Source organism: Salmo salar, chromosome ssa01, assembly GCF_905237065.1.
Source record: "Salmo salar chromosome ssa01, Ssal_v3.1, whole genome shotgun sequence".
NCBI lineage: Eukaryota > Metazoa > Chordata > Actinopteri > Salmoniformes > Salmonidae > Salmo > Salmo salar.
The window spans coordinates 73692460-73717026 of NC_059442.1; the positions used below are offsets into that span (position 1 = coordinate 73692460).

Consider the following 24567-nt stretch of genomic DNA (forward strand, 5'->3'; position numbering starts at 1 on the left):
CTATTCCTATTACCACAAATCATCCCACCACTCCTTTTCCCTCACCTGTCACCCTATCCTGTGTACCTCAGACATCGGTGACATCCAGAGGCTGAAGCCAGGTTACTTGGAGGCCACCGTGGACTGGTTCAGGAGGTACAAGGTACCAGATGGGAAACCAGAGAACCATTTTGCCTTCAACGGAAAGTTCAAAGACAAGGTATCCATTTTGTACCCCATACACAGGAGTTTGTGTTCTGTAATCCTTTGGCCCGAGCCATAATGGCTCATCTCCTGTTTCTATAGTATTTGGCAAGGTATTGTAGCCTTGAAGTTGTCACAGCCTTGGTACAGTAGCTACATCCATCCTCATCAACATACTTTTCATTTATCTATTTACCTTGTACCACATCCACCCTCATCTATAACAGCTGAAACAAACGTTTCAGGTAGCCTTCCACAAGCTTCCCACAATAAGTTGGGTGAATTTTGGCCCATTCCTCCTGACAGAGCTGGTGTAACTGAGTCAGGTTTGTAGGCCTCCTTGCTCGCACACGCTTTTTCTGTTCTGCCCACAAATGTTCTATAGGATTGAGGTCAGGGCTTTGTGATAGCCACTCCACTACCTTGACTTTGTTGTCCTTAAGCCATTTTGCCACAATTTTGGAAGTATGGTTGGGGTCATTGTCCATTTGGAAGACCCATTTGCGACCAAGCTTTAACTTCCTGACTGATGTCTTGAGATGTTGCTTCAATATATCCACATTTTCCCTCCTCATGATGCCATCTATTTTGTGAAGTGCACCAGTCCCTCTTGCAGCAAAGTACCCCCACAACATGATGCTGCCACCCCCGTACTTCACGGTTGGGATGGTGTTCTTCGGATTGCAAGCCTCTCCATTTTTCCTCCAAACATAACGATGGACATTATGGCCCCACAGTTCTATTTTTGTTTCATCAGACCAGAGGACATTTCTCCAAAAAGTACAATCTTCGTCCCCATGTGCAGTAGCAAACCGTAGTCTGGCTTTATTATGGCGGTTTTGGAACAGTGGCTTCTTCCTTGCTGAGCGGCCTTTTAGGTTATGTCCATATAGGACTCGTTTTACTGTGGATATAGATCCGTTTGTACCTGTTTCCTCCAGCATCTTCATAAGGTCCTTTGCTGTTGTTCTGGGATTGATTTGCACTTTCGCACCAAAGTGCATTCATCTCTAGGAGACAGAACACGTCTCCTTCCTGAGCGGTATGACGGCTGCGTGGTCCCATGGTGTTTATACTTGCATACTATTGTTTGTACAGATGAAAGTGGTACCTTCAGGCGTTTGGAAATTGCTCCCGAGGATGAACCAGACTTGTGGAGGTCTACAATTTATTTTCTGAGGTCTTGGCTGATTTCTTTTGATTTTCCCATGATGTCAAGCAAAGAGGCACTGAGTTTGAAGGTTGGCCTTGAAATACATTCACAGGTACACCTCCAATTGACTCAAATGATGTCAAGTAGCCTATCAGAAGCTTCTAAAGCCATGACATGATTTTCTGGAATTTTCCAAGCTGCACAGTCAACTTAGTGTATGTAAACTTCTGACCTACTGGTATTGTGATACAGTGAATTATAAGTGAAATAATCTGTCTGTAAACAATTGTTGGAAAAATTACATGTCATGCACAAAGTAGATGTCCTAACTGACTTGCCACAACTATAGTTTGTTAACAAGAAATTTGCGGAGTGGTTGAAAAACTAGTTTTAATGACTCCAACCTAAGTGTATGAAAACTTCTGACTTCAACTGAACATGGATAGTCGTTTAGCCTGAATGTCAGTCTGTCTGCAATAGCCTTGTTAAATGTTGCGTTGTTGAATGCAGGTAAAGTCTGGTACCAAGCCTACATTGTGTTGGCCAAATAGAGGCAAATTCAGTGTGTTGTACAAGAACTGACATTTATTTTGCAAGACCCATAGGGTTGTATTATCCTGTTGCAACATAGTATGTCCCTGAGGATACAATAACCTTTTTACAATATACAGTGTCCAATGAAGTTCAATACAGGCTTGTTTTTTAAATTGATCGGTTCAGCTAAAATACAGAAATGCAAAGGGCTGGTTTCACGGACATAGATTAACACTATCCTGGACTAAAATGCACTCACATTTGGGATTCTACATTGAGTTTGCATTTTCCAGGAGTAGGCTTAATCTGTGTCTGGAAAACCACCCCAAACTGGATGTTTCCTTGCCCTACAACAGCCTCAGCTCTGTGTGTTTCCTTGTCAGGAATTTGCCATTGAGACAATCAAGAGCACCCATGGCTTCTGGAAGGCACTTATCTCTCAGAAGACCAACTCTGGAGGACTCAACTGGTGAGGAGAGCATACACCATTTGCAATCCTTGTACAGTAAAATACCTCTAAAACTGGCATTTGTTACAGTCCCATTATCTTAATATCATTACTGTAAATTAGATCAATCTTTAAAGGCCTAATCCGTAATTCCAACATGTAAGCCCCGCCACTTAATTTGTGAAATTAGACCTTACTTCTGAAAAACTATAGCAACAAGCAAGACTTTGTTTGAATCTGAATACAAAATGAATGAATACCTGACTGATGTGACCTTTTTCTCCAAATCCTGCAGTAAAAACACGTGTGTGTCGGCTGGTGACAGTCCCTTCTGCTGCTCCACGGACGAGGCCAAGGCTGTCATAGAAGGGGTCAGTACCTTCTGCTTCTCTATGGCTAGTTTCTAGAACTTCAGGGTCGGGTCAGACCTCTCTCCTTTATGTGCTGTGCTCCTACATGCCTCTGCTGTGGTCAAACATGTCTAGCATATACATTTTATAAATTGCTCAATCAGACCATCCAATTCTGTGTATTATTATTATTATTATTATTATTATTTTTTTTTTTAGACAACCACTTGTGGAACCGAAGATCCTATCCCCTGCTCAGGTATGTCTCTTTAAAATCATTTTTACCTCAAGATTGTGAAACGTGTACTATGAATCTACTTTGTTTTATTGAATATCGTGAAAATGTGTTGGACGTGCGCTGACAATGCAATTGTTATTTGGATAATTCTGCCTATTTGCTTGAACATATAATAAAAACGGATCTAAATGAATCAACAAATTAAATAACTCCCATAGTTAATAATGATCCTTGCTATGATCATATATTTACGTATTGGATCCTGCCTTGACTCAGATGTTTATTTGACGTATTGTAAACCTCCCACTCTTTATGGTCATTTTATGACCAACCTGGAATGATAGGAAAGGACTGCATGGTTGTACACACGTATTTTATTTTATGACGGTCAATTCCATTGCTATTCAGGAAGTAAGCTAAGATTCCAATTACATTTTTCGTCAGTGGGGAAAATTGGAATTTCAGTTTACTTCTTGAATTGAAATGGAATTGACCCAATGGATTCATGTGAATTCACTGGGGCGGCTGGTAGCATAGTGGTTAGAGCATTGGACTAGTAAGCGAAAGGTTGCAAGATCGAATCCCTGAGCTGACAAGGTAAAAATATGTTGTTCTGCCCCTAAACAAGGCAGTTAACCCACAGTTCCTAGGCCATCATGGAAAATAAGAATTTGTTCTTAACTGACATGCCTAGTTAAATAAAGGTAAAAATAAAATAAAACACTTGACTTACTCTGTACACATCTAATCATGTGATTTTCTATTTCCAGTGGATAAATGGTTCTACTATGAGAAGGAGTAACTTTAAGACGAAGACTCAATGGACCAGTGTCTCACCTGTTTAGCAAGTGTACTTGTAGATCATAGACTTAATGACAGTTGGGGGTGTGGCTGCGAAAGAATAGACTTTCTTCTCCATACTCTGAAGATAAGAGAAGATGGGACAAAAAGAGTGAAATAATGTCTGAGGAAATGTGTTGTTACTGTTATTTAACAAAGGTCTCATTGGAGATGTGCTGTCGAACAGATAGTAGGTAGTGTGCTTCCTTTAGCTAGCTACTATATGTACTGTATGGGATCGTAAATCCTTTAATAAAGCTTTTACTGTAAAACAAAAATACTATGATCGTTTTGTTGGATAATGTAAAGAATTGTAGTAACCTTCAATTTTATTTGCTCTGACATTATTTTGTAGGAAGTTGTACTCTGTTACCCAGCTGACATGTAGATGAGGGCTGATTTGGTTACCCTTTGCTAGAACAGTCGAATACTGTACTGTGGAAAAGACACGTTTGTATGTTGTGTTCTACTGCCATCTAGCGGTCATTTTCTATGCCAAGGCGCTCAGGAATTGTCATTTTATTTTTTTAACCTTTTATTTAACTAGGCAAGTCAGTTAAGAACAAATTCTTATTTACAATGACGGCATACAGCGACCTAACCCGGACGACGCTGGGGCAATTGTCCGCCGCCCTATGAGACATTCTCTGCATAGTAGTGGTGCGACTACAAATTGCCATTCGTGTATTTTTAGATTCGAAAAATATATAAACTTTGTTTTGATGTGAGACTCTGAGTTCCTTGTCTTAGAAAATCAAATTATATAAAGGTATAGGATCGTAATTTCACGTGACGCCTGTCCCAATAGCAGTTGTTACGCAGTTCCGGTAAACTGTCAAATTATTTTTGGACCAGTCATTCACGGAAAATAAGCCTTGACCAAAAGTAACGGGACGGAGTGTTAGAGCCACGGACACAAGGTAAATTATTACATTTTTGCCATCGGTTCCATGAAAATCAACATTACACACTTGTTTATCAGAAAATCAGGCCAATATGCTTTGAGTTTGATCAATTGGAGTGGGTTGTTTGTTGTTTACACTGATGTTTATTCCAGCAACGCTGATGTTGCAAGTTTACAGTCACCTGCTTCCAAACTGGATTTCCATATGGTGTCAACAACAGTAGGCCTATAGCTATGATATTATATTGTCCATTGTAACAATTGCACAGCTGTAATGTCTAGTGTATATCGATAGTCAATAACCAATCTTACTCCAATAACCTTGAGTTTTATCATAGCCAGGCAGATATAGGTAAACTCTAGAATTAGTTGTTGCATTCCTTAAGGTCACTTTCATGATATTCACACAGCAAGTTAGTAGACACTATCAAGAATGTGATGTGTGTATCAGTCAGTCATGGCTGTCCTAGAGGTATCAAATGTCATCTGTTGCCACAATTTGTTCTTGCTGGACTATTTTTATGGACAGTCTGACTGCTATGATCAGTTAGCCAGCTCCCTGTTAGTGTGAATGGGTGACAGTTGTCTACCTGCACTATATATACACAAATGTATGTGGACACACCATCAAATTAGTGGATTAGGGTATTTCAGCCACATCTGTTGCTGACAGGAGTATAAAATTGAGCACACCGCCATGCAATCTCCATAGACAAACACAGCCACAAAGTGGTAGGCCACACAAGCTCACAGAATGGGAGCACAGTGCTGAAGCGTGTAAAAATTGTCAGTCCTCGGTTGCAACACTCACTACTGAGTTCCAATCTGCCTCTGGGCACGAACTGTTCCTCAGGAGCTTCATGAAATGGGTTTCCATGGCTGAGAAGCTGCACACAAGCCTAAGATCACCATGCACAATGCAGAGACTGTCAACAAATACAGCAAAGAGATGCTGTTTTTATTAGTGAGTTCATGTTTAAGTTCTTACTCGGCACTGTCAACACTTTTTATAAGCCATAAAATGTGTGTTCTTCCTATTTCCACTCAGCGCTACAACAAGCACTGCAGCAGCGTGTAGGAAAGTGGCTTGTGTTATTATTAGTGGCTTTGGGGGGTTATGTCAAGGAATATTTCACTTTCTCTGTTCATAGGAGTAACGAATTTGTGCATGTGATGGTGCGAGTTTCACCATCAGCTGGAAGATGGTGGCCCTTTTTGGTCAGTGTCAGTGGAGGAAAGGGAGAGTGGAGGGATGTTGAGGCAGACTGACCTTCAGATATGCAGGCACCATCAGCCCAGAAAAATAAAAAGCAAATTATTTAAACGTATGCTCATGTGGCAGAGTCTAGGAATATGGCTTTCCAAGACTACTGTGAGCCAGGTGACATACCCCCCCTGCCAGAATTCCCCCCTCCCTTCTAATTTCCTTAATTATGTGGCTAGAGTCAAATACTTTCTATAGAACAAATTTCACGTCAGGATAGGCAACCGAAATGAATAATGAATGTATGTGTTTTATCTTAAACATAGAGGAGGGAGTAAAATGTTGGCAAACAATAAACATTTAAGAACAACTATGGCTGAATTATCTTACACTTTCAAAAAATACTTGTCGAATAAGACATGTGAGAGATGACAAATTTTGGCAAAGATATTTATTTATAGACTAATACAAATCAGTAGCGGATTTAGGTACGGGAGACATGGGCAGCTGCCCAGCGCAGCATCTTGACCCCCGGGTGCGGGCGGGCGTTGAAGGGGGGGGGTCGCCAAGGGCGTCATACAAGCAAGAACCGCCACATACACTTGAAACAAATAGCCAAACCGAAAACTGCAGACAAAAATGCTTTCTGCTACTAAGATCAGTGAAATGTAGGCTAAACTGACAACGGAGTGAAGAGCAGAAATCTCAACTAGCAAGCAAGTCGCAGCAATGAAGAACGCGAAGGGGGGGGGCGAATTCTAACAGGGGGGGAGATTTTCCGCACACCTGTTCTAAAAAGGTCCCCGGGAGAGATGGCGCCACGGAGTGCGCAGGCAAGTGTGTTGTAAAAGGAGGAGAGAAAGAACGATAACGAGTAGAGAGGAGCCGAATTCAGAAAGTAACTTACCTCTGAGTATCGTTGGAGAAAGAGGACGTGCTAGTTCTGGAAGAGGATTGTTCCATACCACCGAATGACTGTCATTTTCGCCAGAGTGATGCTAGCTATCTAACGTTACCCACCGGAGTGATTCCCGTGGAAGTAATTGAACTTTCAGTTATGACCTGAAAGATGAGGACATCTAAAGTTGGGGACTTTTCAGTTGTTTGACATTACATAGTAGTGCAAGGATAAGAAGGGACACTGTTAATAATGAACATTTAGGCCTAATTAGCCATTCAAAGGAGAATAATATTACCGTGACAACGTTGCAGTCTACTTCTATTAGCCCTCATACAGACTCCAGGAACACAGTAACGGGTGTCATTCGTTATTTTTGTTTGTTATTGGGATATCTGATATAGTGTCTAAGCTAGGCTAACCTTGCACGTGAGGTAGGTTACAGTAGGTTATTCTGTGAAATTATGCCTGTTGTGTTGCCTAAAACTGGCAATATATTTTCATTATTTTAAAGCAGAACTATCTTTAAATTACTACTGCCTTGGGGTAAGGGGCCTAACCTGTCATAGGTATTGGGATGTATTGCGGGTGGATGCGCCATGCTATTAACCACGTAATCTGAGGGGCTGCATACAGTGAGTTATTTGTAATTTTTCACCCTATACTATTAGGGAAGGTGCCACTACTGGGGTTGCACATTTTGGGGAATATTCAGAGGTGGAAACTTTACGTGGGAATATACAAATTAATATTAATACCATTTAAATGTAGATTTTTTTTGCATTGGATTATTTACCATATCATATGGAGACAGAAACATAAACCTTTTACCTTATCATAAGTAGACAATTGCAAATGATTAAATCCTTCCAATAGAAATTAAAAAAAAACAATTTGTTACAAATTGAACTTTAATTAAATGTGACTCTTCACATGGGATGATTTCACTGAACAACAAAAGAAAGGGAATATTGAATGATCCCCAATGATCCATCGCATCTCCCAAAAACGTTTTCAACATACATCTGTAAAATAATAGTCTAGAAACTAAAGCTTTGGTTGTCTTCCTCTCAGGCTTCCATGTAGACCTCCCCAATGTCCCTCTCTTGAACATCAGACTCTGAGGCCTCATCTTCACTGTCACTTTCCAACCTCCAACATCAGACAGGATGGCATTGTCTCTCTCAATCCGTGCAATGGCTGCTGCTATAGGTTTCAGGCTGTTTACCACTCTCCCAAAATACATAATCCAGGAGGATCCTCTTGATGGGGCTGTCCATATCGGCAGACTGTGATATGGCTATTTCTTGGAGAGTCCTTCCCCTCAAGGAGACTGTCAAACATGATGACAACTCCACCCCAACAGGTGTTGCTGGGCAGCTTCAATGTGGTGCTCATATTCTTCTCACTTTGCTTGGTGAGGTAGATTGCAGCTATAACTTGATGTCCCTTCACATACCTAACCATTTTCTTGGCTCTCTTGTAGAGTGTATCCATTGTTTTCAGTGCCATGATGTCTTTGAGGAGCAGATTCAATGCATGAGCAGCACAGCCAATGGGTGTGATGTGAGGTTAGGACTCCTCCACTTTAGACCAAGCAGCCTTCATGTTTGCAGCATTGTCTGTCACCAGTGCAAATACCTTCTGTGGTCCAAGGTCATTGATGACTGCCTTCAGCTCATCTGCAATGTAGAGACCGGTGTGTCTGTTGTCCCTTGTGTCTGTGCTCTTGTAGAATACTGGTTGAGGGGTGGAGATGATGTAGTTAATTATTCCTTGCCCACGAACATTCGACCACCCATCAGAGATGATTGCAATACAGTCTGCTTTCTCTATGATTTGCTTGACCTTTACTTGAACTCTGTTGAACTCTGCATCCAGCAAATGAGTAGATAAAGCATGTCTGGTTGGAGGGGTGTATGCTGGGCGATGAACATTCAGAAATCTCTTCCAATACACATTGCCTGTGAGCATCAGAGGTGAACCAGTTGCATACACAGCTCGAGCAAGACATTCATCAGCATTTCTCTGACTACGTTCCTCCATTGAGTCAAAAAAACTTCTGATTCCAGGAGGACCGTGAGCTGTTGCCATCTATTGATAAGGTGTCTGATTCATCATTTTCACCTCGAATAGAGGGATTTGGCACAATATTTGCAAATGTACACAGCTTTTCCTTATACATTAGCTGCAATGAAATGTCTCCACACATCAGATGGTGCCCGTGGCATTTTCATGTAAAAATTAGAAAAAAAATAGTAAAAAAATACAGATACAATTCAATGTACAGATAAATAGTTAAGCAGTTAGATTAAACTCCTTTTTACATATTTTAAAATGAAACATGTATGGAAACAGGTGAATTAACACTCAGTTAGCAGGCTCAAGCAAGCTAAACCCACATGGTAGCAAAAACTAACTAGCAGAAATTGTTAACAAGTTAGAAATGATTTAAACACACTTTGCTGTAGTCTACTATTTACTAGTTAACAAAAAATCATGTATGTCATATAAAATATATTCATCCCACACAGTATTGTAATCAAAACTTACCAGAAAGCATGTAGTCCTTGGATCAGACAGTGTAGTAGTGTGGGCTCAAAGCATCTCATTAGTGTGCAAGATCTTGAGAATCAGCTGTACATGTGATGGAAGAATGCACTGTGCATGCAGAGGGTTGCAATTCCATTGAATTGGGGATAGTTTAACCAAAATATGCCACAAGACATAGAATTAATTACTTTATGTGTATCCCACAAAAAAGGTTCACTGTTCCTGAAATTTACCGGAAAGTTTCTGACTCTTTGCAACCCTAGCCACTACTACTAGATACTGTGGTGAAGTTAAATGTGTTTGGCAACAGAGACACAGCTCAGTTTGTTGCTCAACCTCCCAAGGCTGATCTGAGGAAAACCCTACAAAATCAGGGATTTCCTATCTGTTACACTCATTCAGCTGTGCTTCACAAGTAATACAACAACAGATCTATTAATGGTGTGAACATATAGCCTACCTCAAATGTTGAAATATAATTTAAAAAGATTGGTCAAGAACAACAATGCATTGGAAGGGCAATTAAAGCTAAGCCAATATGCGGTGATAATGTATTGGGCCTATAGCTTACTGCACAAACTTCATTGTTACAGTACTGTTTAAAATTGGTTAATGTTGCATAGAGTTTTTTTAAACATGACTTAAAAAAAAAAAAATTACGGTAGATCTAGGCTTGCATTTTGACTCACTCAGGAAAGGTTGGTGTCCACTGTTCTAGAGTTTTGTCTGTAAACACTATCAATGTTTCCCTTTACTGTGGCAATTGTGATCGAATCAATGCAATATTAGCCACTTTCAATGCAACATACCTATACAAAATGAACTATGCAAGAGATTTTGTTGTTGGCAGAACTCATCGGAGTAGGATTCTATTGAGTTGACATGCACTACTCAGCCCTTACTCTACACAGACTGTGTTTACAGCATGAGCGGTCGTGGGTAGATGAGCTTGATTTGAGATCAAAGTGAGAGCTGCATGTAGTCACGTGTGCACATTTTGTTCATATCCTTTGCTAGTTAGTGAGTTATTAGCCCAGTTATAGATCATTTGTATTCAGCAATAGGGCTGTGATTGCTTCCTACAAGAGCACAAAACATATACATTTCTAGACATCTTTGAAAAGCGAGTCAAATATAATTTGCCAATATAATAGTATGGGAATAATAATGCATTTTATTTTGTAAAGTGTCGTTTTTCTTTCTTCAAAAGTCTCATGGTATATAGGCCTGAACACCACACATTGCCTGCTACTGTAGGCTGAATGGTAGAACAGCTATTTCCATGTTAAAATGTAATGGGATGCATTTTCTCCATTGTTTTTAATGGTAGGCGTACATTATGATCAAATAGCCACAGTAGCCTACATGGCCACTTAAAACTAACTTAAAGTGGGTACAGCCTCAGTGGTCACAGTAAACACACACTGGAAGTTGCACAGAAATTTCACAAGTCATTGAAATTTGCTCTCAGCAGACCTGAAATCTGCTCAGTGCCCAAAAAATTTGAGGGAACATTGGTTGTAATACCCATGAAACCTAGCGGTCAAACAGAGAAATGGTTTCAATTGTTTTTTCCACCATAAAATAAGGTCTGTCTTGTGTAGGCTTACCCTGGCATGACGTTTTGATATACCTACAAATCTCTCTAGGACAAGGTGACTTAACAATATGTTCACCTGTATTTGCCACCCCAAAAATGAAATGCTAATGTGGCTATCATAAAGAACTACAAATGCCATGATGATCTGGATGAGCCAGCGAAATCGAGGTAAATGTAGGAATCTCTGGATTAACTATCTGATGTTAGCTACATTTAGCAATTAATAAATTGGCTACATTTCTTTAAATTGACAATTCTGTGAGCTGTCTTGTGCAAGTTTTAAATTGACACTTCCTGTTAGCAAAGGTGTCAGCTAGAGATGAAGTGCAGGAGCTGCAGATTTGTAGTGTGGCATGATGTCTACTTTGATGCTAATTAGCATTTTAGAATCTGAGTAAATAGCTGAATATATTGATTAGAGGTCATGGCCAATTAATAAGGGCCGATTTCAAGTTTTCATAACAATTGGTAATCGGCATTTTTGGACGCCGATTATGGCCGATTACATTGTAATCCACGAGGAGACTGTGTGGCAGGCTGACCACCTGTTACGCGAGTGCAGCAAGGAGCCAAGGTAAGTTGCTAGCTAGCATTAAACTTATCTTATAAAAAACAATCAATCTTAACATAATCACTAGTTAACTACACATCGTTGATGATATTACTAGTTTAACTAGCTTGTCCTGCATTGCATATAATCAATGCGGTGCCTGTTAATTTATCATCGAATCACAGCCTACTTCGCCAAATGGGTAATGATTTAACAAAAGCACATTCGCGAAAAAGCACAATCGTTGCACCAATGTACCTAACCATAAACATCAATGTCTTTCTTAAAATCAATACACAAATATATTTTTTTAAACCTGCATATTTAGTTAAGAAATCCATGTTAGCAGGCATATACCAAATCGTAAAACAGATGCCAGAATGACATAATATGAATAACATTGAAGGTTGTGCAATGTAACAGCAATATTTCGACTTAGGGTTGCCACCCGTTTGATAAAATTCGAAACGGTTCCATATTTCACTGAAAGAATAAACGTTTTGTTTTCGAAATGATAGTTTCCGGATTTGACCATATTAATGACCAAAGGCTCGTATTTCTGTGTGTTTATTATATTATAATTAAGTCTATGATTTGATATTTGATAGAGCAGTCTGACTGAGCGGTGGTAGGCAGCAGCAGGCTCGTAAGCATTCATTCAAACAGCACTTTCCTGCGTTTGCCAGCAGCTCTTCGCAATGCTTGAAGCACAGCGCTGTTTATGACTTCAAGCCTATTAACTCCCGAGATTAGGTTGGCAATACTATAGTGCCTATAAGAACATCCAATACTCAAAGGTATATGAAATACAAATGGTATAGAGAGAAATAGTCCTATAATTCCTATAATAACTACAACCTAAAACTTCTTAACTGGGAATATTGAAGACTCATGTTAAAAGGAACCACCAGCTTTCATATGTTCTCATGTTCTGAGCAAGGAACTTAAACGTTAGCTTTTTTACATGGCACATATTGCACTTTTACTTTCTTCTCCAACACTGTGTTTTTGCATTATTTAAACCAAATTGAACATGTTTCATTATTGTCATGGTTGTCGTAGGGTAAAGTGGACCAAAACGCAGCAGGAATATGTGCACTCATCTTCTTTATTAAATGGACAAGAAGGTAAACCAAAACGACACGTACACCAAAAAAAAAAAAAAAACACGACTAATAACAGGCCGGTAAGACACAAAGCTATACACAGCACAATCTCCCACAATTACTAAAAACAAACACATACCTATTTATAGAACCCTCAATCAGAGGCAACGAGAAAACACCTGCCTCCAATTGAGGGTTCAACCCCCAATAAACTAAACATAGAAATACAAAGAACTAGACTAAACATAGAAATACATTAACATAGAACAGTGCCCCAAACCCCGGAATAATAAATCAAACACACCACTAAACACACAACCACCCCGAACCACATAAAACATATACCCCCTGCCACGTCCTGACCAAACTACAATAACAAATAACCCCTATTACTGGTCAGGACGTGACAATTATTTATTTGAGACTACATTTATTTTATTTATGTATTATATTAAGTTAAAATAAAAGTGTTCATTATTACAAATATATAAAAATATCTATAAAAAAAAAATCAGCCGATTAATCGGCAGCGACTTTTTTTGGTCCTCCAATAATCGGTATCGGCATTGAAAAATCATAATCGGTCGACCTCTAATATTGATAAAAGTAACCTTGTTCAAGAGTGATTTATATGGTTATCAAAACGTCATGCTAGGGTAAACCTACAAGGAAACACAGCACTTATTTTAAGTGTTTCTAAAATGAATACAATAATGGTGGAAAAATTATTGGAACCATGTCTTGTTTGACCGCTAGGTTTTATGGGTATTATGACACCTACACTGTGGGGCTCTATTGGAGGTTATATAGGTGTGACTAAGTCTATTGCGGTGTGTGATTTGTGATTTAGCTGTTATATTATTTCAATTGACTATCTGTATTTTTATTTCGTCATGTTTCATTGACAAACAAATTGTATGACCTCTAACAATTTGTTAGAGGTTTTGTTATTTCACTGAACAAAAATATAAATGCAACATGCAACAATTTCAAATATTTTACGGAGTTACAGTTCAGGAAATCAGTCAATTGAAATACATTCATTAGGCCCTAATCTATGGATTTCACATGACTGGGAATGCAGATATGCATCTGTTGATAAAAAATAAAATAAAAATATGGGCGTGGATCATAAAACCAGTCAGTATCTGGTGTGACCACCATTTGCCTCATGCAGCACGACACATCTCCTTCACGTAGAGTTGATCAGGCTGTTGATTGTGTTCTGTGGAATGTTGTCCCACCACTTTTCAATGGCTGTTTGAAGTTGCTGGATATGGGCGGAAACTGGAACACGCTGTCGTACACAGCGATCCAGAGCATCCCAAACATGCTCAATGGGTGACATGTCTGGTGAGTATGCAGGCCATGGAAGAACTGGGACGTTTTAAAGTTTCCAGAAATTGTGTACAGATCCTTGCGACGTGGGGCCGTGCATTATCATGCTGAAACATGAGGTGATGGCAGCGGCTGAATGGCATGACAATGGGCCTCCAGGATCAGCTTCTTGATATACCACACCTGTCAGGTGGATGGATTATCTTGGCAAAGGAGAAATGTTCACTAACAGGGAGGTAAACAAATTTGTGCACAAAATTTGAGAGAAATTCTGTGCATATGGAAAATGTCTGGGAAACTTGGGGCCAGCACTTTACTTGCTCTTTCACAAATAAGATGTGAAGTATATGGGTATAGAAATGGGTAGAGGCAATATGTCTAACTTTCTCTTGCATGGCAGAGTTGTAGTTGGCCCTTGTCTGTCCTCTAATGAATAAAGCTGAGTATAGATAAGAGTTAAGTACTGTCAGGATTTTCATTAACACTGTAAGTGACTGTTTGTTATTTAACCGTTCTGTTTCAGGTGAAGATAACAGACATGTCGTTTATATTTAACTGGATCTACAGAGGCCTCAGTGGTGTGCTGCAGTTACTAGGTACAGTGCATTTAAGCTATAAGGCTAGAGGAGGTGTGGTATATGGCCAATATACCACGGCTAAGGGCTGTTCTTATGCGTGACGCAACGGGGAGTGCCTGGATACAACCCTTAGCCGTAGTATATTGGCCATAAATCACAAAGCCCTGAGGTGCCTTATTGCTATTATAAACTGGTTACCAACGTAATTAGAGCAGTAAAAATAAATGTTTTGTCATACCCATGGTATACGGTCTGATATACCACGGCTGTCAGCCAATCAGCATTCAGGGCTCGAACCACCCAGTTTATAATACAATTTAAACCATTCAATCATTAAAACTAACTACTGAAGAAAGATTACTTACTGAAGAGTGATCAACTTTATTTCTGAGTGTATCTGTAGCGTTTGACTCATGCTGTACCAATAACTGTGTTTTCTTTCTCAAGCACATTCCTAACCTAATCATATTATGGTCAGATCAGGTATTCAATCCCATGTCGTATTGTCAGCATCATATTTTCCTACATAAAATTTGATGGTAAATAGGCTGTCTCTTCGCTTGTATCTCCCTCCAGGTTTGTATAAGAAGTCTGGGAAGCTGGTGTTCCTTGGTTTGGACAATGCTGGGAAAACAACCCTACTGCACATGCTCAGAGATGACCGACTGGGACAGCATGTGCCAACACTACATCCCAGTAAGGCAAAGGAGGTTCAGTCACCTTGCTTACTTACCTATGGCTGTCCATCGTTCTCTTTTAAATGCTCTCATTGAATGACCTTTGTCTGGTGTTCCTAAAGTAGTCTATTTGTCTGCCTCTGTCCCACAGCATCAGAAGAGTTAACCATTGCTGGGATGACGTTCACAACATTTGATCTTGGTGGTCACACACAAGGTACACATTAGAACTCAAACTTGGTTAACTTATGGTTAAGTCTTTAAATCTTCAGGTGATACTAAGGCTTAAGTGGCAGTGACAAGTTACTTGTGATCAATGAAACTGCTTTGATTTTCACTCACAGCCAGAAGAATCTGGAAGAACTACCTCCCAGCTATAAATGGTATAGTTTACCTGGTGGATTGTGCAGACCATGAGAGACTACAAGAAGCCAAAATTGAACTGGATGTAAGCCCCCCCCCCCAACACAATTCAACAAAGAAAATAAATAGTTGTAGTAAATAAGCAGTATACAGTATCTTACACCCAGTAGTTATTGTATGGCTTAATGCTAATCAATACACCATTGCTTTTCACTGATGGGCAGGGCATTAATCCTTAAGAGTCTATTGACGCACCTGTGCATCAACTTAATGAACATAATACAAAAATCCTGATCAAAATCCATCAGTTTAAAGCTGCAATATGTGACTTTTTGGGCAACCCCGAAAAAGTCACATAGAAATTTGAGTTATAGATCTGTCACTCGTTGAAAACAAGTCTAAGAAATGGTAGATCAGTTCTATGTGTGCTATTTCAAATCAAATCAAACTTTATTTGTCACATGCGCCGAATACAACAGGTGTAGACCTTACCGTGAAATGCTTACTTACAAGCATTTGGTAGAAATGACATGCTGGTAGAAATGAGGTAAAACGGATTTAAGTTTGCCTGCATTAAAGTCCCCGGCCACTAGGAGCGCCACTTCTGGTTGAGCATTTTCTTGTTTGCTTATGGCCTTATACAGCTGGTTGAGTGCTGTCTTAGTGCCAGCATCGGTAGTGGTGGTAAATAGACATCTACGAATAATATAATATAGATGAGAACTCTCTTGGTAGATAGTGTGGTCTACAGCTTATCATAAGGTACTCTACCTCAGGCGAGCAATACCTCGAGACTTCTTTAATATTAGACATTGCGCACCAGCTGTTGACAAATAGACACACACCCCCGCCACTCGTCTTACCAGACGTAGCTTCTCTGTCCTGCCGATACATGGAAAATCCCGCCAGCTCTATATTATCCGTGTTGTTGTTCAGCCATGACTCGTGAAACATAAGATATTACAGTTTTTCATATCCCGTTGGTCGGATAGTCTTGATCGTATATCATCCATTTTCTTTTCCAATGATTGCACGTTGGCCAATAGAACAGATGGTAGTGGAGGTTTACTCACTCGCCTACAAATTCTCAGAAGGCAGCCTTACCTCCGCCCCCTTTTTCTCCGTATTTTCTTCACGCAAATGACGGGGATTTGGGCCCGTTCCCGAGAAATCAGGATATATTTTGCGTCAGACTCGTTAAAGAAAAAGTATTCTTCCAGTTCGAGGTGAGTAATCGCTGTTCTAATGTCCAGAAGTTATTTTCGGTCATAAGAGACGGTAACAGCAACATTATGCACAAAGTAAGTATAAAACAAAGTTACAAACAACGTGAAAAAAATAACAAAATAGCACAGTTGGTTAGGAGTTGGTCATCAGTTGGTCATGCCCTCCGGCACCATTCTTAGAGTATTTCTATGCTTCCAGTTTCTTTTATTTAGCTTTTGAGTTTTTTACTTTCGGTTTTGTACACCAGCTTCAAACAGCTGAAAATACTATATTTTTGGTTATGGAAAATGTATTTCACAGCCGTTTAAATGGTACAATGATTCTCCAGACTATACTTGTTTGTTTTGTCACATAAACTGTAATTAAGCGAACTATTACTATTTTAGCAAACAGGAAATGTCGGAGCGATTTCTGCGTAGTGCATCTTTAAGCTAGATATCAGTTGCATGGGCTGCGTCCCAATCCACTGCATCTGCCTATGTCGCCCTTTCGCATCTGCGGTGGAAAGTGGCAGCATTGCAGAGCTGTTTGTCATACCAGGAGACATCCCGAAAATCGGTCTCGTCACGAAAATGTCTGTAGCGTCCAAAATGTTTGGCCTACTAACTAATATGACGACTCCATGGAAAGATGAGACTCTCACGAACACGGCCCCCACAAGTGTCACAGAACTAGTCTCAAGGTAACCGATACAAATTAATGGAGGTAGTTTTGGGCCAACAAAAATAAGCGGTTAAATATGTGTCTAAAACATCAAATATTTGTGAGCTTTCTTATATCTCCTAGATATAGGACAGACAGCTTATTCCTTGTTATTTCTTTTTTGGACTGTCTTTTTTGCCATTTATGCATGTGTTATTCAATGCGTTTCTAAGGGCAATAGTAGTAAAGGTCAAATGTAAATATTTTGTAGGATATTTTTTTATAATTAGTTTTATACCTAAAGGGGTTCTAAAATTCCAACTGAAATAGCTGAAGGATCCATGGTATGACCATCTTCAAACAATATCATATGTTACCTTAGTAGAACTTTTAGAAGTTTAACTGACCCTCTACATTCTCCCTCTCCAGGCGCTGTTAACAGACGAGACCATTTACAACGTGCCTGTACTTATCCTCGGGAATAAGATCGACCGTCAAGAGGCAATCAGTGAAGACGCACTCCGAGGGATGTTCGGACTCATTGGACACACTACCGGAAAGGTGAGGAGGAGAGGGGCTTACTGTTGAATGCACACAACATCATTTACCTTCTAGAGCAGCAGCCTCCAGAGCAACTGACATCAGATAGTACCAGTACCATCATACTAGGAAGTAAAGAAGAAAAAGAAACAAAACATAAAGCAGTCCTAATGTTGAAAGAAACAGCATTATGTTGTCACAGTTGGTTTATTTTGAAAGCACACAATCGACACTATTTTCCATATGTTTTTTAATAGGTTTTTGAAGGACCATAGAGTTAAGTCTGCTTTATATTTTCCTAGTTGCCAAGTAAATCTGGTATCGTAGTTTTGCAATACTGGTATTGTGAGAACACTACTACAGAGCTAGGCAGTTGGGTCTAGTATTGACAATGATTAGATGTGGATGACAAATGACTGATTTAGAGTACAGTTAGGATCCACTTCATTGTAGTAGTTTATGATGGTAACTCTGTAGTCTCACATTGACTCCAATGCAAAGGAAAAGGTTGGAATGGAGGGTAATCTTTACTTGTCTCTTCTGCCTATGTGTTTCTCTCCTCAGGGTAATGTGTCACTGAAGGAGCTGAACCTTAGGCCCATGGAGATCTTCATGTGTAGTGTTCTGAAGAGGCAGGGATACGGAGACGGTTTCCGCTGGCTCTCACAGTACATTGACTGATCGATCCATCACTATTGCTCTTACTAGATTCACACTATACAGCCATCCCAAACCTTACTGGGTGGGCTAGATCATTTTATTTGAAATAGTCATTTCCAGCATGGTTCAAGCAACTATGATGGATGTGTAACAAGTTCAGGTCAGCCAAGTACACAAGAGGACATGCCTCACAAATCTACCCGCTGGAAAAGCTATTAACTGCTAGCGTGCTATATTTATTGTAATTTTTACGTTTGAGAAAGTGTGGCCTCAATAAGTAAATATATTTCTAAGAAAAATATATTTTTATTGATACAGTATTTATACTCTTGTGTTTTGGACATATTTCTTTGGGTTCAAACAGTGTTGAAATATGCAGGGTTAGTAATTGTTTGATAGTAGAATAGTAAAATCTATTAATAATTGGTACACCATTTTATAGTCTGAGCCCTATGTAGTGAATTCAAACTTCAAAACCTGCAAACCCAATATTGTGTAGTTTACACGTTGCGTCATTTTCAATAATGATCTGTTACTTTCTGAAAGTACTGTGGTGGTGTGCATTTTGAATCATACCTCATGATGTCAGTCAAACAGTTTTATTATTATAGTATTATTTCCCCTCCCACTTATGATGAAGTTACAGGGTAGGACATGTCATTGCTTTGAACCAGTTCGTAACCCTGGTTTATTTTTAAGTCGCTGGCATTGGATTAGAGAGGAGGGGTTATTGGTGTAACAATTCCGCGTTTGTGTCTTTTCGACATTGCTGCTCTCTCCTTCCACGTACATTTGAAGTCGGAAGTTTAGAAACACTTAAGGTTGGAGTCATTAAAACTCGTTCTTCAACCACTCCACAAATTTCTTGTTAACAAACTATAGTTTTGGCAAGTGGGTCAGGACATCTACTTTGTACATGACACAAGTAATTTTTCCAACAATTGTTTACAGACAAATTGTTTCACTTATAATTCACTGTATCACAATTCCAGTGGGTCAGAAGTTTACATACACTAAGTTGACTGGGCCTTTAAACAGCTTGGAAAATTCCAGAAAATGATGTCATGGCTTTAGAAGCTTCTGATTGGCTACTTGACATCATTTGAGTCAATTGGAGGTGTACCTGTGGATGTATTTCAAGGCCTACCTTCAAACTCAGTGCCTCTTTGCTTGACATCATGGGAAAATCAAAAGAAATCAGCCAAGACCTCAGAAAAAAAATTGTAGACCTCCACAAGTCTTGTTTCCAAACACCTGAAGGTACCATGTTCATCTGTACAAACAATAGTACGCAAGTATAAACACCATGGGACCACGCAGCCGTCATACCACTCAGGAAGGAGACGCGTTCTGTCTCCTAGAGATGAACGTACTTTGGTGCGAAAAGTGCAAATCAATCCCAGAACAACAGCAAAGGACCTTGTGAAGATGCTGGAGGAAACCTGTACAAAAGTATCTATATCCACTGTAAAACGAGTCCTATATGGACATAACCTGAAAGGCCGCTCAGCAAGGAAGAAGCCACTGCTCCAAAACCGCCATAAAAAAGCCCGACTACGGTTTGCAACTGCACATGGGGACAAAGATTGTACTTTTTGGAGAAATGTCCTCTGGTCTGATGAAACAAAAATAGAACTGTTTGGCCATAATGACCATCGTTATGTTTGGAGGAAAAAGGGGGAGGCTTGCAAGCCGAAGACCACCATCCCAAATTTGTGGGCAGAACTGAAAAAGCGTGTGTGAGCAAGGAGGCCTGCACCAGCTCTGCCAGGAGGAATGGGCCAAAATTCACCCAATTTATTGTGGGAAGCTTGTGGAAGGCGATCTGAAACGTTTGACCCAAGTTAAACAATTTAAAGGCAATGCTACCAAATACTAATTGAGTGTATGTAAACTTCTGACCCACTGGGAATGTGATTAAAGAAATAAAAGCTGAAGTAAATCGTTCTCTCTACTATTATTCTGACATTTCACATTCTTAAAATAAAGTGGTGATCCTAACTGACCTAAGACAGGGAATTTGTACTAGGATTAAATGTCAGGATATGTGAAAAACTGAGTTTAAATGTATTTGGCTAAGATGTATGTAAACTTCCGACTTCAACTGTACTCCATACCAGGCCTGGGTTCACATACTTTTAGAAATCTATGAAATACTTTGCGCTTTTTTTTTGCCTGCCTGGATTGCCAGGTTTGTATATCTGGGACTTTTCTGTTGGTTCTATTGCAACATACAAGCTCAGTCAAGCACAGCGGAAGTATTTTAAATTATTTCTAATTGTAATTGAGCTAGGTCTGCTATACCAACCAGGCCAGATACTTTTTTCTATAACTGCCAAAGCATATAGGCCTACACCCTTACATTTATTCTAAGCATTTCTCTTTTCAAATGCATATTATAAAAGGAAAGCAATGGTGCCCTAAATGTATTTTACTGTACAAATCAAAACATGGAATCTATGCAGATGATAATTGAGGTTTTATTTCATGGCTATTCCAGTAGAATTCCACTTCCTTCAAGAATATACAGATATCCTATTATTCTGTTCTATATGTAATACTATGGTCTCACTCCTTAATATAGCAGCACCCCTCAAGACATGCTATTTCAGGTTATTTGACCATTAGAAGTAGTTACATACCAGACAGGTTTTACCAACAGGTTTTACCAACGAGGACAAAGTTGTTTTCTCGTAAAATGACAGTTTTTGTATTGATAAATTCAAATTGTTTTACTACCAACCGATGACATGAATGTGACTACAAGTGCATTAACACTTTTTATTTATAAATTGTTTAATACAAAAGTGCAGTATTTTGTAATACCAGGGTTTTATCACAACGTTGTAGGTTACAGATAATGTATGCAATTTCCTATAGTCTACCAACTGTATAAATGTTTTTTGTTACTGTAAAATAAGTACTTTGTTACTATTGGCTGCTCATAGCTATAATAAACTCAGCAAAAAAAGAAATGTCCCTTTTTCTGGACCGTCTTCAAAGATAATTTGTAAAAATCCAAATAATTTCACAGATCTTCATTGTAAAGGGTTTAAACACTGTTTCCCATGCTTGTTCAATGAACCATAAACAATTAATGAACATGCACCTGTGGAACGGTCGTTAAGACACTAACAGCTTACAGACGATAGGCAATTAAGGTCACAGTTATGAAAACTTAGGACACTAAAGAGGCCTTTCTACTGACTCTGAAAAACACCAAAAGAAAGATGCCCAGGGTCCCTGCTCATCTGCGTGAACGTGCCTTAGGCATGCTGCAAGGAGGGATGAGGACTGCAGATGTGGCCAGGGCAATAAATTGCAATGTCCATACTGTGAGACGCCTAAGACACCGCTACAGGAAGACAGGACGGACAGCTGATCGTCCTCGCAGTGGCAGGCCACGTGTAACAACACCTGCACAGGATCGGTACATCCGAACATCACACCTGCGGGACAGGTACAGAATGGCAACAACAACTGCCCGAGTTACACCAGGAACGCACAATCCCTCCCTCAGTGCTCAGACTGTCCGCAATAGGCTGAGAGAGGCTGGACTGAGGGCTTGTAGGCCTGTTGTAAGGCAGGTCCTAACCAGACATCACCGGCAACAACATCGCCTATGGGCACAAACCCACCGTCGCTGGACCAGACAGGACTGGCAAATGCTCTTCACTGACGATTCGCGTTTATCGTTGAAGGAATGAGCGTTACACCGAGGCCTGTACTCTGGAGTGGGATCGATTTGGAGGTGGAGGGTCCGTCATGGTCTGGGGCAGTGTGTCATAGCATCATCGGACTGAGCTTGTTGTCATTGCAGGCAATCTCAACACTGTGAGTTACAGGGAAGACATCCTCCTCCCTCTTGTGGTACCCTTCCTGCAGGCTCATCCTGACATGACCCTCCAGCATGACAATGCCACCAGCCATACTGCTCGTTCTCTGCGTAATTTCCTGCAGGACATGAATGTCAGTGTTCTGCCATGCCCAGCGAAGAGTCCGGATCTCAATCCCATTGAGCACGTCTGGGACCTGTTCGATCGGAGGGTGAGGGCTAGGGCCATTCCCCTCAGAAATGTCCGGGAACTTGCAGGTGCCTTTGTAGAAGAGTGGGGTAACATCTCACAGCAAGAACTGGCAAATCTGGTGCAGTCTATGAGGAGGAGATGCACTGCAGTACTTAATGCAGCTGGTGGCCACACCAGATACTGACTGTTATTTTTCATTTTGACCCCTCCCCCCTTTGTTCAGGGACACATTATTCCATTTCTGTTAGTCACATGTCTGTGGAACTTGTTCAGTTCATGTCTCAGTTGTTGAATCTTGTTATGTTCATACAAATATTTACACATGTTAAGTTTGCTGAAAATAAACGCAGTTGACAGTGAGAGGATGTTTCTTTTTTTTGCTGAGTTTATGAGAGTACTTGTGTGGTACTAAAGATAATAGGCTATGTAGGACAGACACACAATATCTGAGAGTGCAGTAGATAGAGGGTACCTTTTATCCTTTTTGTAAATAATGTGAAATTATTCTGCATGACCTCTTGCAGTCGTTTATTGATTTCGATATTTTTTCTTCGGTTTAGATCAGTATCAAAATAAATATTTTGGACAATCTGTTTTGCTATATTATCATTTTTGATTTGAATTTTATGTTCTTAAATGCATGGTCTATGACACATATTTATAGTTGGTTGCCTTAAAGTTGCAATGGATATGAGACTACAATCTATGATATTTGAATTGCCTCAAGTTTGATCTAGATCACTAAATACTCATAGAGAGAAATGGTGGTCTAATAGCCCACTAAGTTATTACTTTCCTATATTAAGGAATGTTGTTACACGCCTTGACTTTTTCAACATTTTGTTGTTACAGCCTGATTTTAAAATGTATTAAATTGAGATGTTGTGTCACTTATCTACACATAATACCCCATAATGTCAAAGTCGAATGTTGTTTTTAGAACATTTTACAAATGAATGAAAAGTAAGTATTCAACCTCCTTTGTTATGGAAATACTAAATAAGTTTGGGAGTAAATATTTGCTTAACAAATCACAAGTTGCATTGACTCACTCTGTGTGCAATAATAGTGGTTAACATGATTTTCTTTTATGACTACCTTATCTCTGTACCCCATACATACAGTTGAAGTCAGAAGTTTACATACACCTTAGCAAAACACATTTAAACACTTTTTTACCTTTATTTAACTAGGCAGGTTAGTTAAGAACAAATTCTTATTTTCAATGACGGCATTGGAACAGTGGGTTAACTGCCTTGTTCAGGGGCAGAACAACGGATTTTTACCTTCTCAGCTCAGGGATTTGATCTTGCAACCTTTTGGTTACTAGTCCAACGCTCAAACCACTAGGCTACCTGCCACCCTGTTTTTTGCAATTCCTGAAATTTAATCCTAGAAAAATTCCCTGTCTTAGGTCAGTTAGGATCACCACTTTATTTTAAGAATGTGAAATGTCAGAATAATAGTTGAGAGAATGATTTATTTCAGCTTTTATTTCTTTCATCACATTCCCAGTGGGTCAGAAGTTTACATACAGTCGTGGCCAAAAGTTTTGAGAATGACACAAATATTAATTTTCAAGTCTGCTGCCTCAGTGTCTTTAGATATTTTTGTCAGATGTTACTATGGAATACTGAAGTATAATTACAAGCATTTCATCAGTGTCAAAGGCTTTTATTGACAATTACATGAAGTTGATGCAAAGAGTCAATATTTGCAGTGTTGACCCTTCTTTTTCAAGACCTCTGCAATCCGCCCTGGCATGCTGTCAATTAACTTCTGAGCCACATCCTGACTGATGGCAGCCCATTCTTGCATAATCAATGCTTGGAGTATGTCAGAATTTGTGGGGTTTTGTTTGTCCACCCACCTCTTGAGGATTGACCACAAATTGTCAATGGGATTAAGGTCTGGGGAGTTTCCTGGCCATGGACCCAAAATATTGAGGTTTTG

At 39.7% G+C, this 24567-nt stretch overlaps 2 protein-coding genes across 3 annotated transcripts in view; both read left to right on the plus strand.

Annotated features, from left to right (window-relative positions):
- Positions 1–4024, plus strand: part of LOC106608436 (inorganic pyrophosphatase-like) — a 45906-nt gene extending 41882 nt beyond the window's left edge. Inside the window, exons 6-10 of one of the 2 annotated variants that reach the window (XM_014206378.2) lie at positions 72–199; positions 2254–2339; positions 2614–2689; positions 2888–2927; positions 3677–4024. In XM_014206378.2, coding sequence (XP_014061853.1) covers positions 72–199; positions 2254–2339; positions 2614–2689; positions 2888–2927; positions 3677–3708 — 362 coding nt within the window. In that variant the 3' untranslated portion in view covers positions 3709–4024. 2 annotated transcript variants of the gene reach the window in all.
- Positions 4025–4560: 536 nt separating this feature from the next.
- On the plus strand, positions 4561–19513 carry LOC106608453 (GTP-binding protein SAR1a). The gene is made up of 7 exons (XM_014206386.2): positions 4561–4666; positions 14423–14495; positions 15054–15173; positions 15306–15371; positions 15499–15602; positions 17816–17947; positions 18491–19513. The coding sequence occupies exons 2-7, from the start codon at positions 14438–14440 to the stop codon at positions 18605–18607; spliced, it is 597 nt and encodes a 198-aa protein (XP_014061861.1). The 5' UTR covers positions 4561–4666; positions 14423–14437; the 3' UTR covers positions 18608–19513.
- Positions 19514–24567: the final 5054 nt, after the last annotated feature.